We start from the raw sequence: 17,458 nt of genomic DNA on the forward strand, positions 1-17,458 counted from the left end.
TGTTACATTACCGAAATTGGACATTACTATATTTAAATGAGGTTTTGTTGAAGTTTTTCACGTCTTACCAGTTTTAGACTAAACCAAACAGTGGTTTATTGAAGTTGAAACATTTTCCAGTCAGCCTGGCCTGAAGACAAGCCTTAAGTGACTTTAATTCTTGCATTGTTTCAATTAAAAGGGTTTAAAGACGCTACACTAATCATGTTAATTTATTTTTGTTGTACATCATCTTTTTTCTCAGCTTTTATATTTATTAGTTTTATTTCACAGAATCACAGGATGGTTGAGGTTGGAAGGGACCTCTGGAGATCATCTAGTGCAACCCCCCTGCCAAGCAGGGTCACCAAGAGCATGCTGCACAGGATGGCAGGATGGCATCCAGGTGGGTCTTGAATATCTCCGGAGAAGGAGACTCCACAACCTCTCTTGGCAGCCTGTGCCAGTGCTCTGTCACCCTCACAATAAAGTTTTTTCTCATACTCAGCTGGAACCTCTTGTGTTTGTGCCCATTGCCTCTTGTCTTGTCACTGGGCACTACTGAAATGAGTCTGGCCCCATCCTCTCAACACCCTCCCTTCAGCTATTTATACACATTAATTAGATCTCCCCTCAGACTTCTCTTCTCTGAGTTAAACAGGCCCACCACTCTCAGCCTCTCCTCATCTGCCCTCCTGACTGGTGCTCCAGATCCCAATCATTTCGTAGCCCTCCTCTGGACTCACTCCAACAGCTCCATGTCCTTTTTGTCCCTTTTGAGCCTAGAACTGGACACAATACTCCAGGTGTGGCCTCACCAGGGCTGAGCAGAGCGGGAGAATCACCTCCCTTGGCCTGCTGGCAATGTTCTTCCGAACGCACCCCAGAACACCACTGGCCTTCATGGCCACAAGGGCACATTGCTGACTTGTTCATTGACTATTTCCAAGTCTTTAACACTTGCCTCTAATTCACTTTGCATTTCTCTTGTATTCTAGATGGGTTGGGAAAGACGAAAATCTACCCAAAGATCTGATTATGGTATTTAAAATGCATGCTGTAAAATATAACTCCTTGTAGGTTCAACTACAGGTATTTGTGGGGTAATAGCATCTGAGACAGCCTGAGATCAATAAGATAAGTTGCAATCACTTTGTCTACACCGTTAGACAAACAAAAACAGAAGATACTGTGGTATTTGTGGATCCTAATATATCTACCTCTTACTGTTCAAAACCACCCTGTTTTAAGCAAAAATGATACATGCCTTACACATGCATGACGGTGCTAAAATTTGCAGTTATATCTCTCGGGCCCAGTAGTAAAACCACCACACACTGTTCCCCCAGCAGCCTACTGAGCCCAATTTAGTTCAGCAGCAGGCCCCACATGTGGTTGTAATTGTATTGCTAGTTCATTATTCACTCACATTGCTTGCGTGGCCTTGTGTTACCGGACAAGTGGTTAAAAAAGCCCCTGTGAAAGAACAACTCTTTCCTTTCCCCCTCCATTGACTTAATGGTTTCAGAAGTTTAGTGTCTTAGGTAATTCTCTACTGACTGGATGTTTTCAACCAAGTTGGCTTTGTTTTTAAAATTTCCTTTGTAGTCTCCACTGGAGAAGATAAAGCCTTCCTCCTCACACTCATCCCCTTAAATCTCAGGGATACTTCTGGAGAAGGGCAGGTGTTCCAGACATCCCATCTAGAACAAAGCACTGGAAGGATCTCTGTGGCCTGGGGACCGTAATGCCCTGGGGATCCCTTCTCTAGATATAATGACACAGAATAAAAGGCCGAAATGCAATACCCATGATTATTAGCTTCTTGCTCATTTGAGAGCTACAAACTCTGCTTCTCAGATCACCTCTTGGCTGCATGAGCCCAGCCCGATCTGTGGGCTGTTGGCGTGGCTCTTCAGGATGCTTCCCGCCCTCTGTAGTGGCTTCATCAAGTTGTTCTGTGCAGAAAACAACAAATTTTCTAGCTCCAGCTAGATTTTAAGAAAGGTTACTCCTTTGCAAACTTTCCATTCATCAAACAACTTCAAACCTTTCCAGAAATGACGAAGAGCAGAGCAGCAGCAGGCTGTATTACTTTCCACTGACTTCACTGGTTTTAGTTCAGGCAAACTGAGAGGTACTGATATTTAAAATGACCTATGAAGCCGACCTTAACACTGAGAGCCAAAAATATAAAAGATTTTTAGAAAAGGAGAATAATATTGGTAGGTGGGTTTTGAAAAAATACAATTTTTCTTTTTTAAACTATCATTGCATGATTTTTTTTGGAAAAAGGAATGCCAGTGAAGTCACTGATATCTAAACTGAAAACATAGAGTTAATGTTGAAAGCAAGAACCAGTAATTAAAGTATACAATAAATAAAAATATCAGATAATTACAAAAAAACTAGTTTTTTGAAACCCAGAATGTTCAGATTTCAGGTTACATACAGCAGAAATAATGTTAATAATAATAATAATAATAAAATTAAGATAGCAATATGCCTTTATGGTACCCTAACGACTGTAATCATACTTCAGAGTGAAGTCACCCAACAATCAGCTAACTAGAATTAAGGCACCCTTTGATGCTTTTAGCTCCTAAATAATTCAAACTGCTTTTTAAAAAGGTGTATTTACTTTTTTTGTTGTAATTTTTTTTCCACCCTGGGAACATCCCTTGAGGCTATTATTCATGGAGTCCTTGAAGTAAAATTGTGAAGAAGCATTTGCTCTGCACAATATGGGAGGCAAAACTCAGCAGCTCATCTCTTTAGGCTCAGTGCAGGAAGCAGACCAGAGCATCTCAGCTGAGGTCCTTGAAGAGTTGAGAGCACGAAAGCTAAGCAAGCTTCTTGCTCCCCACACCAAGATCCTACTTCTTGTGTGCTCAGCACCAGGGATGGCAGGTTTGTGTGGCCACTCATTCTCCTGTGCAACAAACAGGTAGGAAAATGGGCTTGGCAAGTACTGAAGCTATGGACCTACTTATTGGGGCCGAATAAACCAGTTCTCTCAATATTCTAAAGCCTTTAGTGTGGAGGGCACCAAGTGCAGCCTGCTTCTCTAGTGATTTTGCTGTCCCCACCAGTTTGCTGTCCTAGACAAGCGCTACCTTTCAGTTCCTGTCAGTTCCTGACAAACACAGGAACTGCAGCACAAAAGCAACATGTGATCTGCAATTGATAATTAACCTTAGGTGGGTTTTGTGCCTGTGAAAAGCAAGCCGCTCGTTTACATGCCTTCATAAGAGATACTTATGGAAAGTAAAGTAGAAAATGAAAATTAGAAAAGCGAAGAAGGAATTTGACAAGCAAATAAGTAGTGCCATAAGACAAATTACAGGGAATCTTATTACAATATTAAAGATACAAATTATGGATCCATGACCCTCCCAGCAAAATAAAAAACAATTACAAAGAATAAAGACTCTGTATAATATGCAGTCAGAGAAAAGCGTATAGAGGCATAATAAGGATGATAAGAGGTAGAGGATAGGTTTTCTATGGAGACATTAAACAGACTCCTTGCTTTAAAAGAAAGATGGTAGGGAAGGTAAACATGATAAATACGTATAAAATCCTGATTAGAGTGTGACTATGCTCTATTTTTCTTAAAGTAAAAACTAGAGTACAGCAAGCAGAATTATGAGGCAGGAGAATTGAAAACACAGATGTACTTTTTCACATTTACCCCACCGTGAAACTAATTGTCACAGGATTTTCTGGGTGCTAAAAGAATCAGTAACTTTCAGATTGTTTTGTTCCCTGTTTTTTCTAATCTGAAAGAGTTAAAACAGAAGAAAAAATAAACCTTTTATGTTGTTATATATGCTTTCTCTTAGCATCTCAGACTGGCTACTGTCAAGAGGCAAGATGCTGGTTAGATGGACCTTTGATCATACAGTCACAGTTAATCTGAAGTTTCAATCACCCCCATTTAGCCTTTTTTTCCCAGTAGAGAACATTGGATAGAAACACCTTTACTTGAAATGAAAATAAGGCAACACCAGGAGGAATACAGAATAAATAACATAGAATCACAGAATCACAGAATCACAGAATTTCTAGGTTGGAAGAGACCTCAAGATCATCGAGTCCAACCTCTAACCTAACACTAACAGTCCCCACTAAACCATATCCCTAAGCTCTATATCTATAAGCTGATAAATTTTAAATCGGAAGCCAGCAGGATATATCCAAATGCACTTTAAGAATGAAAAACTTCACGAGTTAACATACAATCTTTCTCATCTAAATTGTCTAATTATCTAATAATTTTACCAGCCTGTAGTGCAGCATGTGTATGTATCTACAATATTAACACTAAAAAAGATTTCTAGGATACAATGAGAGTCTTTATGACAAGGTCAGGTGGTAGACACTGTCTAATGACAGACTTATAAAAGACCTACCTGTGGCATGATAGGACAAACAGCTTTGGCTATCTGAAGGAAAACCATGCTCCTTATCATCTGAGAGTGATGATGAAATGGAAAAACACATGCATATACCTTATTTCTGTTTTTTACAGAAAGTTTTTCGAAGTATTTCTTCAGAAGTTATCCAGGAAAGGCTATAAGAATGATCCAGAGCATGAAAGCATCTTGTCAGAAGACAAATTGAAAAGATTGATTGTGTTTAACTTAGAAAAGAACACAGAAGACTAAAAAGTACCATAGGAAAGATAGGGCAGGAGTTTGAATTTAATTCAAAGAAATTAAATGATGGTAGTTTCTTAAATAATTCTCTTTCTTACTTTTCCCTTACTTCACATGTACTCACTAATTAGACTGTGGATAAAAAAGATTTCTGAAGCCAAAATTTAAAAAGGAATTAAACATTTTTATGGATTATATGAAGATACTGAGTTCTAATTAATCTGAATACTTTGCAATATTAAATGTTCAACTTTGAGCCATAAATCTGTCTCTGAATATTTTGAGATCAGGATGAAACCGAACTTCTAAAGCAAGTGCAGAATATCTTTAGTTGACAACCGCAGGGCTTCTTACACCTTTCCATGACACTGTTGGAACTGACTGCTTCTGAAAGAACAAGGAACGGAGTGCAGGAGAATAGATGAGAGAGGAGGCTGGCCAGTTTGTGCTTGTAGGGAACTTGGCACAGACATCTATGGCAGCAGTGTCCTGGAATGAAAGGAGAGAAGCTAAAAATAGATAGATAAATAAATAAATACGTAAGTAAATAAATAAGTAAGTAAATAAAAAAGAAAGGAAATGACAAGGCAAGAAGATTGCTACTTCTAGGACGTTGGATTCAATGGTGTTTCAGATGTGAGTGAAAAAAAAGTGCCTTAGACTTACAAAAGCACCTGAAAAGTTGGAGTCTTCTACTTTAAAAGGAGAAAATAAGGAAATGAAAGAGATATGTAACATAATATTAATATATTTTGGAAAGAGGACGCATCAATTTTATCTATTTAGCATCTTTATAAATGGAAGAGTCATTCAAACAAACTGAAAGATAGTAGACTGATGAAAGTATTTTTGATACAGACCCACCTTGCTACCCAGCTCCACTAATGACAAAAAATTTGCTTCCAAAAAGGTATCGATCTGTATCAGAAAGAAAAAAAAATGTTAGGGGCAACAATACTAGTTATAGATCAAGAGTTTTTATTTCTGTATTTTAAGGATTTTTTGCATCTTTTCCTTTAACATCTAACAATACCAGGTCTATGATACCAATGTAGGTAGATAACTGAGCTAATGCAGTATGACAGAAATGTTCCAACAATGTTGTTTGTGATTGACTGGTTATTTCATGACTGCACAGCACTTTAAAAGAGTTATAATCATACACTATTATGAATGTTCATAATTTAAATTAATTTTCCAGAAGATTTGGCTCTTCCCAATGGGTGGCAATACTGACATAACTATGACATCAAATAACACAGTTTGCTATTGTCATATTGAGCTAGAGTAGTCACCTAACTGGGCATCAGTATTCAACTTAAAACCGATTATGTCTTGTTGAGAAAAAACAATTACTTTCTTTAGTAATAATTCTTATGATTCAGAAACTTGGTGACAGCTTTCTTCCAAAAACAAACAAACTTTCTCCCAAAATAAGGAGAATTCAGTGGTTGCACTTGTAGATGTAAAAACCTAATATAAGTGCACTCAGTTTATTGTGGCACTGGAAACAGAACTAAGCTGCATATTTTTCTCTTGTCTTTGCATTTATAACATTGTAAAAACAATATATGCATCCTCAGGACTTGATTCTGTGACATTTATACCAAGTCCAACTGAGCTGGCGTAAAGCCTGCACCATCATACTGACGAGAATACACTCCCCAAGTCAGGTCAGTGAATAAAAGCTCCTCACATGAGCAAGGCTATAAGAATAGACTGCGGGAGGTCAAGGTCAGTGGTGAGTTTTGGCTGAGTCAGGGCTGGAGGATAAGGCCCTTATAGATCCTATAAATAGTTCATTGTTGAAAGGAGTCAGATTGAATTCTGAACGTATTTTGGAAAACAAAACAAAACAAAACAAAACTACTGGGTGACTAACGAAGTACACCTCCCTAACTCTCTCTGTTTATTAATGTGACGTTTGTTTGGAACTAATGTGTACAATAAATAAAAGATATTTTTAGGACGTACCAGGAAAATGTATTCAGATTTTGAGAGAACAATTTGAATGTATTTAGAGTACTTGTACTTTATCAAAGGAAAGGCTGTTGCAACATACAAATAAGGTATTAAAAACTAGTGGTTTCTGTGGATTCCAGCGGAAACAGGAAATCAGGCAAATGACTCTAAGAATGGGATTTTCACACCTGACTTATATCAGCTCAGAGCTGATATAAGACTCCTCTTACTGTAAGTGAAGAGAAGCAGGTGCCTCTGCAGATAACCCCACAATCAGGCAGGCAAAAGCTGAAGCAGGCCTGACTGTGCCCCAACACTGGGAAGAGCAGGGTCCCCCAGGGCCTTTGCCCACCGTGTGTGGTTTGTTGCCACCTCTGTACAGTATCCTCATTTTTGTGGGTGTAAAGGTTCAGTAAACTTGGTGGGTAGGTGATTTTACTGAAACCAGTCCCTCCTAACACCTGCTTTCTCTCCTCAGGGTTGTTTTTCAGTGGGATCACCTCTCTGGTCTGGAAACTATGCCTGTGGCGGATGGGCAATGGAGAAGAGCAGTGCTGCGGAAAAATGACTGTTTTGTTCAACCGGAGAGCTAGAGGAAAATGTTTGTCAGAATAGAGCAAAGGCTCTGAATGAGCTGTGCAGGTCTAACACCTCACAAGCTGCCAGTACAGGGAAGTCTTCAGTTCTGTTTCCTTTCCTGTTGCCAGCACCATGTTACCGCTACTTCCTTTTGCAATGGCTCTAGCACTTGTAAAAACCTTCTGTGACCTGAGACGTCTTAATCACCTGACAGAAAATAAAAAGTCAATAGATTTTATGTGGGCTCATGAGTAGAGCTGGATCACAGGTGTCAGATGTGCAGCAGAGCTGGCAAACATGGAGATGGGATGACCTGGGGATGAGGAGAGGAGAAAAAAAATCGAACTAGGGAAGGTCTGACATCATCCTCTCAATGGTCAGGAGTTGTTAGATCAGCTGCTCATCAAACCACACCCTCAGGGCCCCTTCTTATAGCATGCTATATGAGATCTAATTGCAGGCAGACACTGGAAGGGACAGTCCCACTTTCCTCCAGGCCTCCAGCTGCACATTGCTGGTAGGCATGACTGCAGATGGGAGGGGAGGCGAGGCCCAGCAACCACAATTGGGTTGGATTTGCAAAACGAGCCTTAAAATAAGTGCCAAACCTAGGCTGTATCATGGAATCATTAAAGTTGGAAAAGACCTCCAAGATCATCTGGTCCAACCATCACCCTACCACCAATGTCACCCACTAAACTATGTCCCTAAGCACCATGTCCAATCTTTCCATTGCCCTCTGGGGTTCTTATATTTTTTCATTAACTAGCAGGAGCCTAGACAAAGAAGTTATACTAGAACCCTGTTTTTAAGACTGTTGAAGCTCAATAAGATGAAATTCAACTGATGCATTCATCCTGTGTTGTCTCTGGCTGTAGTCTCCACTATACCATGCTGTAGCCTTTCATTTTGAAAGAATACAATTGTGTTAAATATATCTTTTATTTTTTTAAATAAACACAACACTGAAAATGAAAGCACATCTAAAAATGAATTGGAATTGATCTGCTGATAAACACATTATTATATCTGTTCCTTTTAAACAGTAGTGCATCTGTTGCAGAGTATTGACAGCGTCCATTTACAATGCAAAATGAAGTCAAAACTGAAAGATCATAAAGGAAAAAGGAGCAGGTTTCAAAACACTACTGACTAGTCCTAATGAGGCTGTAGCTGGAAGAATAAACACAGAGCAAAGAGTTCCTTCAACAGCTGTTGAGACCGTGTGTGTTCGCAGAGCTTTCATCAGAGCTAGTAGGGGTTATTCTGTGAAAAGAACAAAGGAGCCTTAGAGCCTGGGCCATGAAGACAGAACTGGCGGAAACAAAAAGGCCACTTGGGATACGGCCACAGATTGCGTTTGGCCCTGGTCTGTTTCCCTCCTTCACTTTGAGGAATACCTTAATTGTTTTTGAAGTCTCCTCAACTTGAAAGGTGTTACTGGCTTGAGAGTGCTATTGACTTCAATGAAACTATTTAAAGAATAAGGTACAGTTCAGTATGAGCATGAACAGCAAGACAGATCTTTTTTTCATTAGTAGTTAAAAGACTATATCCTATGATTAATTATTAAACAAAGCATAGAAAAGACATGTCCATGAAGCATTGGGTCTGTACTGGATGCTGATTGACTTCAGAGAAACTACTCTGATTTATGTTGATATTCTTTGATTAAAGATACTGAATAAGATGTGATTCTCACACTGAAATAAAGATATTTTACTATACCACCATTGAATTATGGCCTTTATTTTTACTGTAAAAGTTCTGATTTCTAATTGCATCTTATTTGTGTTTAATAAGCATATTGACCACCTCCATCAGGAAAGCAACTTATTTATATTTTCTGTGTTCAACTGGTTGAAAACATTCTTCAAGGAAACAACTGTCTAGACAAGATCACAATAAATCCTCTGTTGCTAGAGTGGTGGGAAAAGAGGTTGTCCTTGGTAAGCAATGCTTTCAAAAGCAGTTATGAGCTGTTTGCCAGGCTGTCACGAGTTTAAATAATTATTTGATATATACGTTCTGGTGGTTCCCACTAAGATAAGAAGTCTTAAGCATAATTTTCTGATGCGGAACACATTGATGATTTATGGCTCTTTATATAGCTTTTTCCTTCTCTTCTCACCATGATAGGCATGAACGAATCTTTATTCTGTCAAGAACCGAAAAGTATGCTGCATGGGTTAATGCCAAGTTGGCAGTCAATGCCACAGTAGCCTCATGCTTGCTTAAAGTTATGATTTTGTAATTCCTGCCACATTAACTTTTTGTAAAATAAAGATAGGTACGTATGCAATTAGCACAACAACTTTTGTCAGTGGCAGAATATCCCGATGTTGGTTACAATATGATCAGTAGGGCCACTGTCCCTTGCTGGGGGTATGCTTATTAATTCTGACTCTGTTCAAGATCCACTTCAGCTAAAAATTCCATGGAGATCCTCCTGTTAATAAGATAGGAACAGATTCCTAATTTAAAATAAAAAGGTAGAAAAATTTAATGAGTCATTTTTTTTCTAAGAGCTTTATTTTCACATCCCTATACCGCAAGTTGCTGCATCAGGATTGGTTCCTGTGCCTACACACAGCTTTAGTCTCAAACCTAAACTATGATCATCAGAAAGGGAAACAAAATATAAATAGAAAGTGAAATTCATGATTTGCTTTCATGATGTAAGCAAAAAGGAAGCAAAAATCAGAAATGGCTTATAACATTAATTTCACTCGGCACAGATGAGTATGGTATTTTTTTTTTTTTTTTACAAACCAAGATCTTTCTCCATCTAGCAAAGCTGACAGATATTATCAAGACTACGTCAGGACCTCTGTCTTAATTCAAAACCTGCTAAAGGTTTTTTTTTTGTTTTTGTTTTGTTTTGTTTTGTTTTTAAGATGTTTAAGAATTTTCATCAAGCTTTCAATTTTCTATATGTAGATCGAGGTGGTATTTTAAACTGCACTATTACATGAAGTATGCTGAATGAGTCAGTTTTGTGGTTTCTGAGGAATGTGTTGTGCTTCTAGGAATTCAGCCTGGATATTTGGTTCTGCAGACACGGCCTATAACATGTAGAGCCAGACTGCCAGTTCAGGGAATCATGAGCTTTATAGAATGAGATCTAAATCTGTGAATTATTTTTTTGCAGTCGTGAAGGAAATGGGTATTTGCATTGAACATTAAAGGTGGAAGTGCGAAAATAAAAACAGCAGGTAACAATGGGAACACAGGAAGAGAAAGAAGAAACACCATCCCAGTTAGAAGTATTTGGCACTATTCAGGTGACAGCTGCTGTAGCAAACACTTAGTGAATATCTTGAGGAGAAAGAGCAGGAGCAGATTAAGTTTCCTTTGTGTCATTGCAAATTCTCACGCAGGACAGTTTGTTTGCTCTGCCGCACCTTAAGTGTCAGACTGTGAAACCCCAAATCTGCTATTATCTGTTGTTTTTTGAAAGATGGAGTGACTTGTACATGTCAATAAAATAGCCACTCTGAGTTTCACTTTAAGATTAATGCTGACACTAGTTTTCAACATTTTATAATCTTTCCTATGATAATTTAAAAAAAACATTACTGTAAAATTAAATTCAGAAATTGCATCACTTTCTGCATTTACTGTAAAGCTCATTTATTTGATTGGAAGTATTTCTGTATTATACAAACACACAGGCAGGCAAAACATTTGTTATTTATTAAATATATTTTCAGGAGCTGAATGCAGATGTAGGTATTCCTAACGTACATCACGACTGTAAATTATAATGACAAAGTTAAGCTCTCAGAAATTAGAAATTGCCAAATACACTGTTCATCCTAGATAGCTGTCTTTGAAATATCATTCATCTTGTAGTATGCAATTCTTGTTCCTTAATATTTCACTTTTATTTGGTTCATAGGGTGGATCATGTTTTAGAACTGAAAGGAGATATAACAAATGAGACTGTTATCTGAACCAAAAGTGGTTTTATTATCTTTTTCTTTCTTTTTTTTTTTTTTTCATATAAGTGTGTGTGGTTTTTTTGAGGAAGAACAAAAAGTGCAGTTAATTACTTAATGGAATCCAAATGAAATTCCCAAGCACTTTCCAAGAGTCATCAGCACTGTTGGGCATTTAAGAGTCACATACCTCTACCACTGGAACCAAAAAAAACGAGCAGAGGTAGTATCTTTTTATAGGGATAAGCCACTGGAGAACAGTAGATTTTAAATAATTTGCTGGACAACAGAGAAGCTCAGGAATCACAGCTTCAGTTCTGGGAAGACTGTCTTCATTTCTACACAGATTATAAACCTTTGTCTTGTCTTTCCAGATTTCCTGTCCCTTCTGTTCTGGCTCTGTGCTCCTTCCTATCAATTCCTTCAGCTCCTGTTGGCAATGTCTCCCCCAGCTCTACTTGGTTGCTTTTCTCATATTTCTGTGTCTCTGAACCCTGACAGTCATGTATCACCTCATCCTTTCCTGTTTCTCAAATCTTTTCATCCGTCAAGCTACCACTTCCTCCTTCTTCTCACTGAAAAGACAGGGAAACTTCTCAGAGCTCTTGCCTTGGTTTCAGGGACAAATATCAGAGAATCTTCCAGGTTCTCAGGAGAGTGCAATAGAGGTGAGGTCCCATTCTATCCCAGGAGTCTGAAAAAGAGTATGTATTAACTTTAGGGAGATAAGACAAATATATTGGTCATACAAAAATAATGAACAGCAGGTCCTTTGCAGTGAAAATACAGTCTCAGAGGAAATTTTGTTCTTAAGTATTTTCTCAACAAGAAAGGTCTTTCCTTTCCTTCAGATTTTTACACACCTGACTATGAAGCCTTTACTTGTACAAACTTTTACAGCAATTTTCCTGAGTAAGGACTGTGGAACAAATGCTATGCACAGGCCAAGAGTGAACAGATCTCCTCCACACCCACTCATCTGTATAGCCACTCACCAGCTTACATCATATGAGAACATTTTCATTTTCTTTTAATTGCGTTGACCAGCTTAAGTCCCATGGCAGAGCCAGCAGTTACTCTGGTTAACTCCTACTGAAAGGCCTTTCACATATTGCACAAGATATTCTTCTTAGAAGAACAGCATCATCATATGATTCTGTCTGTAAACATTAGAGAATAATTCATCCATCAGCTATGTGGGCTGTCTTTCAAGAACTGTGCTAAGTGACACAGCTGATTTTGAAACAAGAGAACTGTGACAGTTTTTTTTTTTTTCTTCTTTCAGTGAAAGACCATCAGACTGGGCAGCTATATTTTATTTTTTTTTTTCTTTTTCCTTTGCATTTGGAGAACAAAATTTGTTATAGGTACACACCTCCACATTTTTTGCTTTATGGTAGGCCAATGTAAAATCTGCCAGGTGGCCTCATCCTGGCCTTAACTGAACTCTGTAGCTCTGGGCACAGGAGATTTTCTCCATGTGAAAATTTCCCTTTTTGCACATAGTTAGAGAATCAGTCATTTCTTTGGCTTGGCTTCCCTCCTTTGCTTGCTTCTCTTTTTGAATCAACTCCAAATCTTTTTGAGTCAACTCCAAATACTCATAATCATGAATTATCCCTACCTCATCTCTTACAAAATGCATCCATTTGGGATCTTATCTCTGTTTTCTGTCTCTGAAATAAAAATTCCAGATTCTTGCACAATCACTTGATCCAATGAGCTCTAAGAAAAATGATGATTATGAAAGTTATGATAAACTTGTAAAAGTAGCCAAGGGAATTTGAGAGAAAGCACTTTTGCTTTGCAGCTGATCGTCAACTTGCCTCTCATCTGGATTTTGCAGTTATACCAGATTCTGATCCGGCCTTTATAAAGCTTAGAAAGGAAGGAAAAAGCTTGGTACTGGATTACCTCTTAGAACTGGTTCAAGCTGTTCTGTACTTGCAGTATGGTAGTTTGGTGTGTGCTATTACAGCCTATCCACTTTTTCTGCCACTTTTAGCCACTGACATCACACAGCACCGGAAGGGAAATGGTAATTACAGGCATGCTATAGATAGCCACGAAGCAGCATCTTATCAGCACTGCGAGTATTTTCAAACGCTTAAAAAAAAAGAACGAAGTCCTGAAGTTCACACTAAGCTTTACCTCCTTTGCTCTTTCACGATTTCAAGGTGGATGAACGGCAGGATCACGCCAGAGAGGCCTGAGAGGACAGCCTGAGGTCCGAGCTGGGCTGCAAATGCTGTTTGTAGAGACTCAGCCTGACTGAGGAACAACTGCAATGTGCAATCTGGGAAAATAGGGACTGTTAATGGGAAACGCCTAACACTTCTGAGCTGAATGTGAGCCTGGTAATGATGACCAGAGCCTTTTAACCAGCGGCCACCAGCTGACTACACTTTGACACTGACTCCACAGGCAATTCCTCACGGCGCTGTGAGTCAGCCGAGCTTATGAACAGCAGAGATACACCACGGAGGAGCACTGCCTCCAGCTCCAACACACAACCCACAGCCCGCGGCTCCCCCTGCACTCACACCCACACGGGAACAAGCTCCACATCCCCGCTCCCCGGCGGGGGCCGGAGCGAGGCGGGCCGGTGGCTGAGCGACACCAGGCGGGCCCAATGCGCTCCGAGCTGCCCCGAGGGGCCGGCCCGTGGCGGCGGCCGCCCCGTCAGGAGCCGGCTGGGGGGAAGCGGGCAGCGGCGAGGCCGGAGCGAGGAAGGGAGGGGGGGGAGAACGGGGCCGCCCGATGGCGGCGTGAGGAGGCGGCGCCGCCATGTTGCTGCACCTGGCGGCCGAGTTCGACCTGCAGAGGGATGTGGGGCCCTGGCTGGCCGAGCGGGGTTGGGCTGCGGCTCTAGGTAACGCCGCGGCGGGGGGCGCCGAGGAGAGCCCCGGCATTTCCCCTTTCCCTCCTTCTTCCCCTCCCCTTCCCCTCAGCGCCGCGGGTAATGGCGGCGGCGTTGGGCTGCCCCCGGCCGGGACAGGGCGAGCCTAACCTCGCTGAGGGGGGCTCCGCCCGCGGGTCCGTGCAGCTGAGGGTGGGGGGGGGGGCGACAGTTTTGCGGGTTTCAGGGCGCTTTTTACACCCCCAAAGCTCTTCTGCACCTCACAGCGAGATTCTTCTTCCTCGACTCTTTTTCGTTTTCTCAAAAAGTATTTTTTTTTTTATTGTTATGCCCGCTTCTCCCACCCTCCTACCCTTTCTGAGGAGAGAACCCCCCGCCACCTCCCCCCCAGCCAAAAATAAATAATGAAAAACAACACTTTTGTCTGCGCGGTGAAGGAGCGCTAATTAAAATTAGGTAGCGTTGGGTGTCACGCCATAGGGCAGTAGCGAAATTAGTGAGCGCTTGGTGTGGTGGTGGTTGGAAAAAAAAAAAAAACAAAAAAAAAAACAAGAATGACCCCACTGTATTCTGGGCCCTGTGGTTTTTCACTTGTGTTTGTTCTCATTCATCTGTAGGCAAGTGAGTTCAGCACTTTTTTTTTTTTTTTTTTTTTTTTTTTTTTTTTTTTTCTTCTCAAAAACTGATGGAAACTGTAGTCTAAAAGAGAGAGTTGCAACCCCATAACAATTGCTTCAATAGAAATAGATGGTGGTTGATGCGCCATGTCGGGAACTCCAAACCTCAAGTCCTTCGGTTGCATTAGCTAACTTGCCTCACGTGTCAGGGGGCTGTTATCAAATACTTCTTCAGAGCTTCTTTGTTGTAAATCAAAAATTATATATTTTTTTTGGTTTTATAAAAGCAAAGTTAATGGCCAGGCTGTCTCTGACGAAATCCGTTAAAAGTTATTTCACGGATACAAGGCAGTTTACTGACAAACAGTCAGTGCGCTATCCCCTGAAGGGTTTTGAGGTAAAACTCTGAAAATCTTGGAACGTAATCAATTCACCTGTGCATCTGTGTCATAAAGATATCAGAAAGGTGATGAATTGTGTTTGGGGGAGGGACAATGGCTTCAAGCTTTCTCAAATGCAATGCAGACTCATTTGTCAGTAATTGCACCTGATAATACGGAGTATTAGATTGGAAGGCGCATCTGAGCCAGTACTAACTTTTCCGTATTGTGTTTTAGGTTTTCTTTATAAAGACTTTTCCCCTCCCCTAGTGTGATGCTCATTTTTTTAGGAACATGCAGGTGAGAGGTGGGAATTGGTAAAGATTCATTTAACCATCAAAGGAATACCTATTCACAGAAAGCAACTAATTTTAGGAGTCCTGACCCTTCTCTGTGAGTAATTTCAGGTGCTATAGTTATTCATATTTATTATTTTTGCTGTGGACTTGAAAACCCCTTGGTGTAGTGTGTGAGAATTTCTAACGGCCTGGGAGCTGGGAGTAGCTGTGATCAAGGGAGGGGAGTAGTAAGTGAAGAGAACCAGCCTTGTTCTCTATTCCATTTATTTTTGTATGAGCTGCATATAATGGCCTTCAGGAAATCAAACTGCATTCTCCTGAGTATGTTGATATGAGTTGTTTGCTGGGCAGGCAGGTTGGGTTGGTTTTTCTTTTTCTTTTTTTTTTTTTTTTTCAGCCCTTCATCTGCTAGTCTAAGCTGTGGAGATGAGGAAGAAGTGTTAATTCTGCATGCAAAGTTCTACTGCAGGATTTCCCAAGGGCAGGGATGGTTGCCACTTCTTCTTTGGCTGCATATTCCCACCAACAATGTTCAGTGACATCAAATTTGTTTCCAAAACAGAACTTCTTCAACATCTTTCTTGATTTTCCAACATAGAGATCTTAGATTCGTTGGCACAGAGATTTCTTGTGGACCTTCTTCTCTAGCTAAATTTTATTCTGAGAAAGTATTTTGTGAGAGAGGCGTGATTTGCCTAGAGGATGTTGTAATCTTGAAAAGTTTGTGGTGGTTGCTAAATTCTGGGAAGCTTCTGCTAAAAGAAGAGTGGAATGTATGGTTAGCTGAGACTTTCTCAGTTGTCACTGGCTGACCTTAGCATAGTGGTATTGTGTACTTCCAGTGATCTGAAACCAGGAGAAGGTGATGTGTTTTATGCATGTAAGGATTTTTTTAGCCCTTTCACAACAAAATTATTGGCCTCTGATGATATTTCTAAACACCATCTTTTTTGTCACCACTAATTCGTAGTATCAGGCTCGTGAAACTAACTTTCATGCTGCTTACTCCTATCAAGGCACAGTGATAACTGAAGTAAGTAGCATTGAACTTGACTAAATGCGTGCCAGGAGTTGTGGAGAGTTCTTGATCATGCTTACCAAAATACAGGGGACCTGTATCTTAAAACTAGAGCCAATTGTACATCTCTCAAGCTTATTAAGAGCAAAATTCCTTCTTCTAATAAAAGTTTCATCTGGGATCAATACATGTGTAGTGCCTGTGGTGATTAGAAAACAGAACGCAGAATCGGGACAAGATGCGTTTCTGGCACGTGGAGTATAATATTTTCCTTCCTCCCAATCCCCCAATGTTTTCTTGTCCTACCTGCATTGCTTAATTCCCTTGTAGCTGTAAATATATTGCATATGTGTTTTGTTTGATCTTGTGGGTCTTGTTGCTGTAGAGCTAATCTCTGAAGACATGGTTTATTTCCACGTATTCCTTTGGGGGGCTGAGGGGGCGGCTGGGACAAGTGATGCTTTTTCTCATGCTTAGTTTTATCTCCCTGTACTGCTCTGAGTGCAACTTAACTGTTTGAATCATGTGTATAATGGATAAATGCAATTTTAGTTTTCTGGGAGTGTAAACCACTGAGTAATCACATTCTATTTTAATCAGAAAGAATTGTGGCAATTTCGGATCACAATTGTAATGAGGCGTTAGGAATTTAGAAATGTAATTATTTTTTGTGTGCTTTGAAACCGTACCTATTTTGTTTTGAAGTTTATGAGATAAATCACAGTCTAAGAAATATTCTGTCTGTCTTTACAGAAAGTGGTAATTCTGGCATGTACAAATAAGCATTTATATGTAAAAATGTACTTAGCACCTTTGCATAAATTGTGCATATGTATGATATACATGCTCAAGTGAAAATCTTGTGCCTTTTGATACTTATTTCAGATACTTCTGAGAACTCATCAGCACTCCACGTTGTAAATGTTGAAAGAAATGGAAAAATTATTTATACCTGGAAGGTAAATCTCTCTTGGAGCTTAATGAAAATATTCCTGAGAATATCACTGTGTGTGTGCCTACATTTACTTGAGTCTCTGCATCTTAATTTTTTGGGGGGGTTGGAGGGGTTAAAACATGAAAACTTGACTGGTTACTTGGAGGTTTGGGCGATGGGAAAATACCCATCTCCACTTCAGACAAAGGTTAAGAGTGATGAAACAGA

The 17,458-nt window shown here is 40.0% G+C and overlaps 1 protein-coding gene and 2 long non-coding RNA genes across 5 annotated transcripts in view; 2 read left to right on the forward strand and 1 right to left on the reverse strand.

Annotated features, from left to right (window-relative positions):
• Nucleotides 1-6,707: 6,707 nt before the first annotated feature.
• LOC110351668 (uncharacterized) lies at nt 6,708-7,764 on the forward strand. The gene is made up of 2 exons (XR_002399367.4): nt 6,708-6,978; nt 7,081-7,764. It is a non-coding gene; the product is annotated as an uncharacterized lncRNA (long non-coding RNA).
• Nucleotides 7,765-11,158: 3,394 nt separating this feature from the next.
• Nucleotides 11,159-13,804, reverse strand: LOC106015179 (uncharacterized). The gene is made up of 3 exons (XR_002399365.4): nt 13,666-13,804; nt 13,274-13,418; nt 11,159-11,816 (listed from the first exon to the last, which is right to left on the reverse strand). It is a non-coding gene; the product is annotated as an uncharacterized lncRNA (long non-coding RNA).
• A 49-nt stretch (nt 13,805-13,853) lies between these two features.
• Nucleotides 13,854-17,458, forward strand: part of GSAP (gamma-secretase activating protein) — a 46,727-nt gene continuing 43,122 nt past the window's right edge. For all 3 annotated transcript variants that reach the window (XM_005013660.4, XM_072030397.1, XM_038179964.1), the window contains exons 1-2: nt 13,854-13,994; nt 17,182-17,255. In XM_005013660.4, coding sequence (XP_005013717.3) covers nt 13,910-13,994; nt 17,182-17,255 — 159 coding nt within the window. In that variant the 5' untranslated portion in view covers nt 13,854-13,909. The remainder of the gene's footprint in view (nt 13,995-17,181; nt 17,256-17,458) is intronic.

Source organism: Anas platyrhynchos, chromosome 1 (genome assembly GCF_047663525.1).
Source record: "Anas platyrhynchos isolate ZD024472 breed Pekin duck chromosome 1, IASCAAS_PekinDuck_T2T, whole genome shotgun sequence".
NCBI classification, from domain to species: Eukaryota; Metazoa; Chordata; class Aves; order Anseriformes; family Anatidae; genus Anas; species Anas platyrhynchos.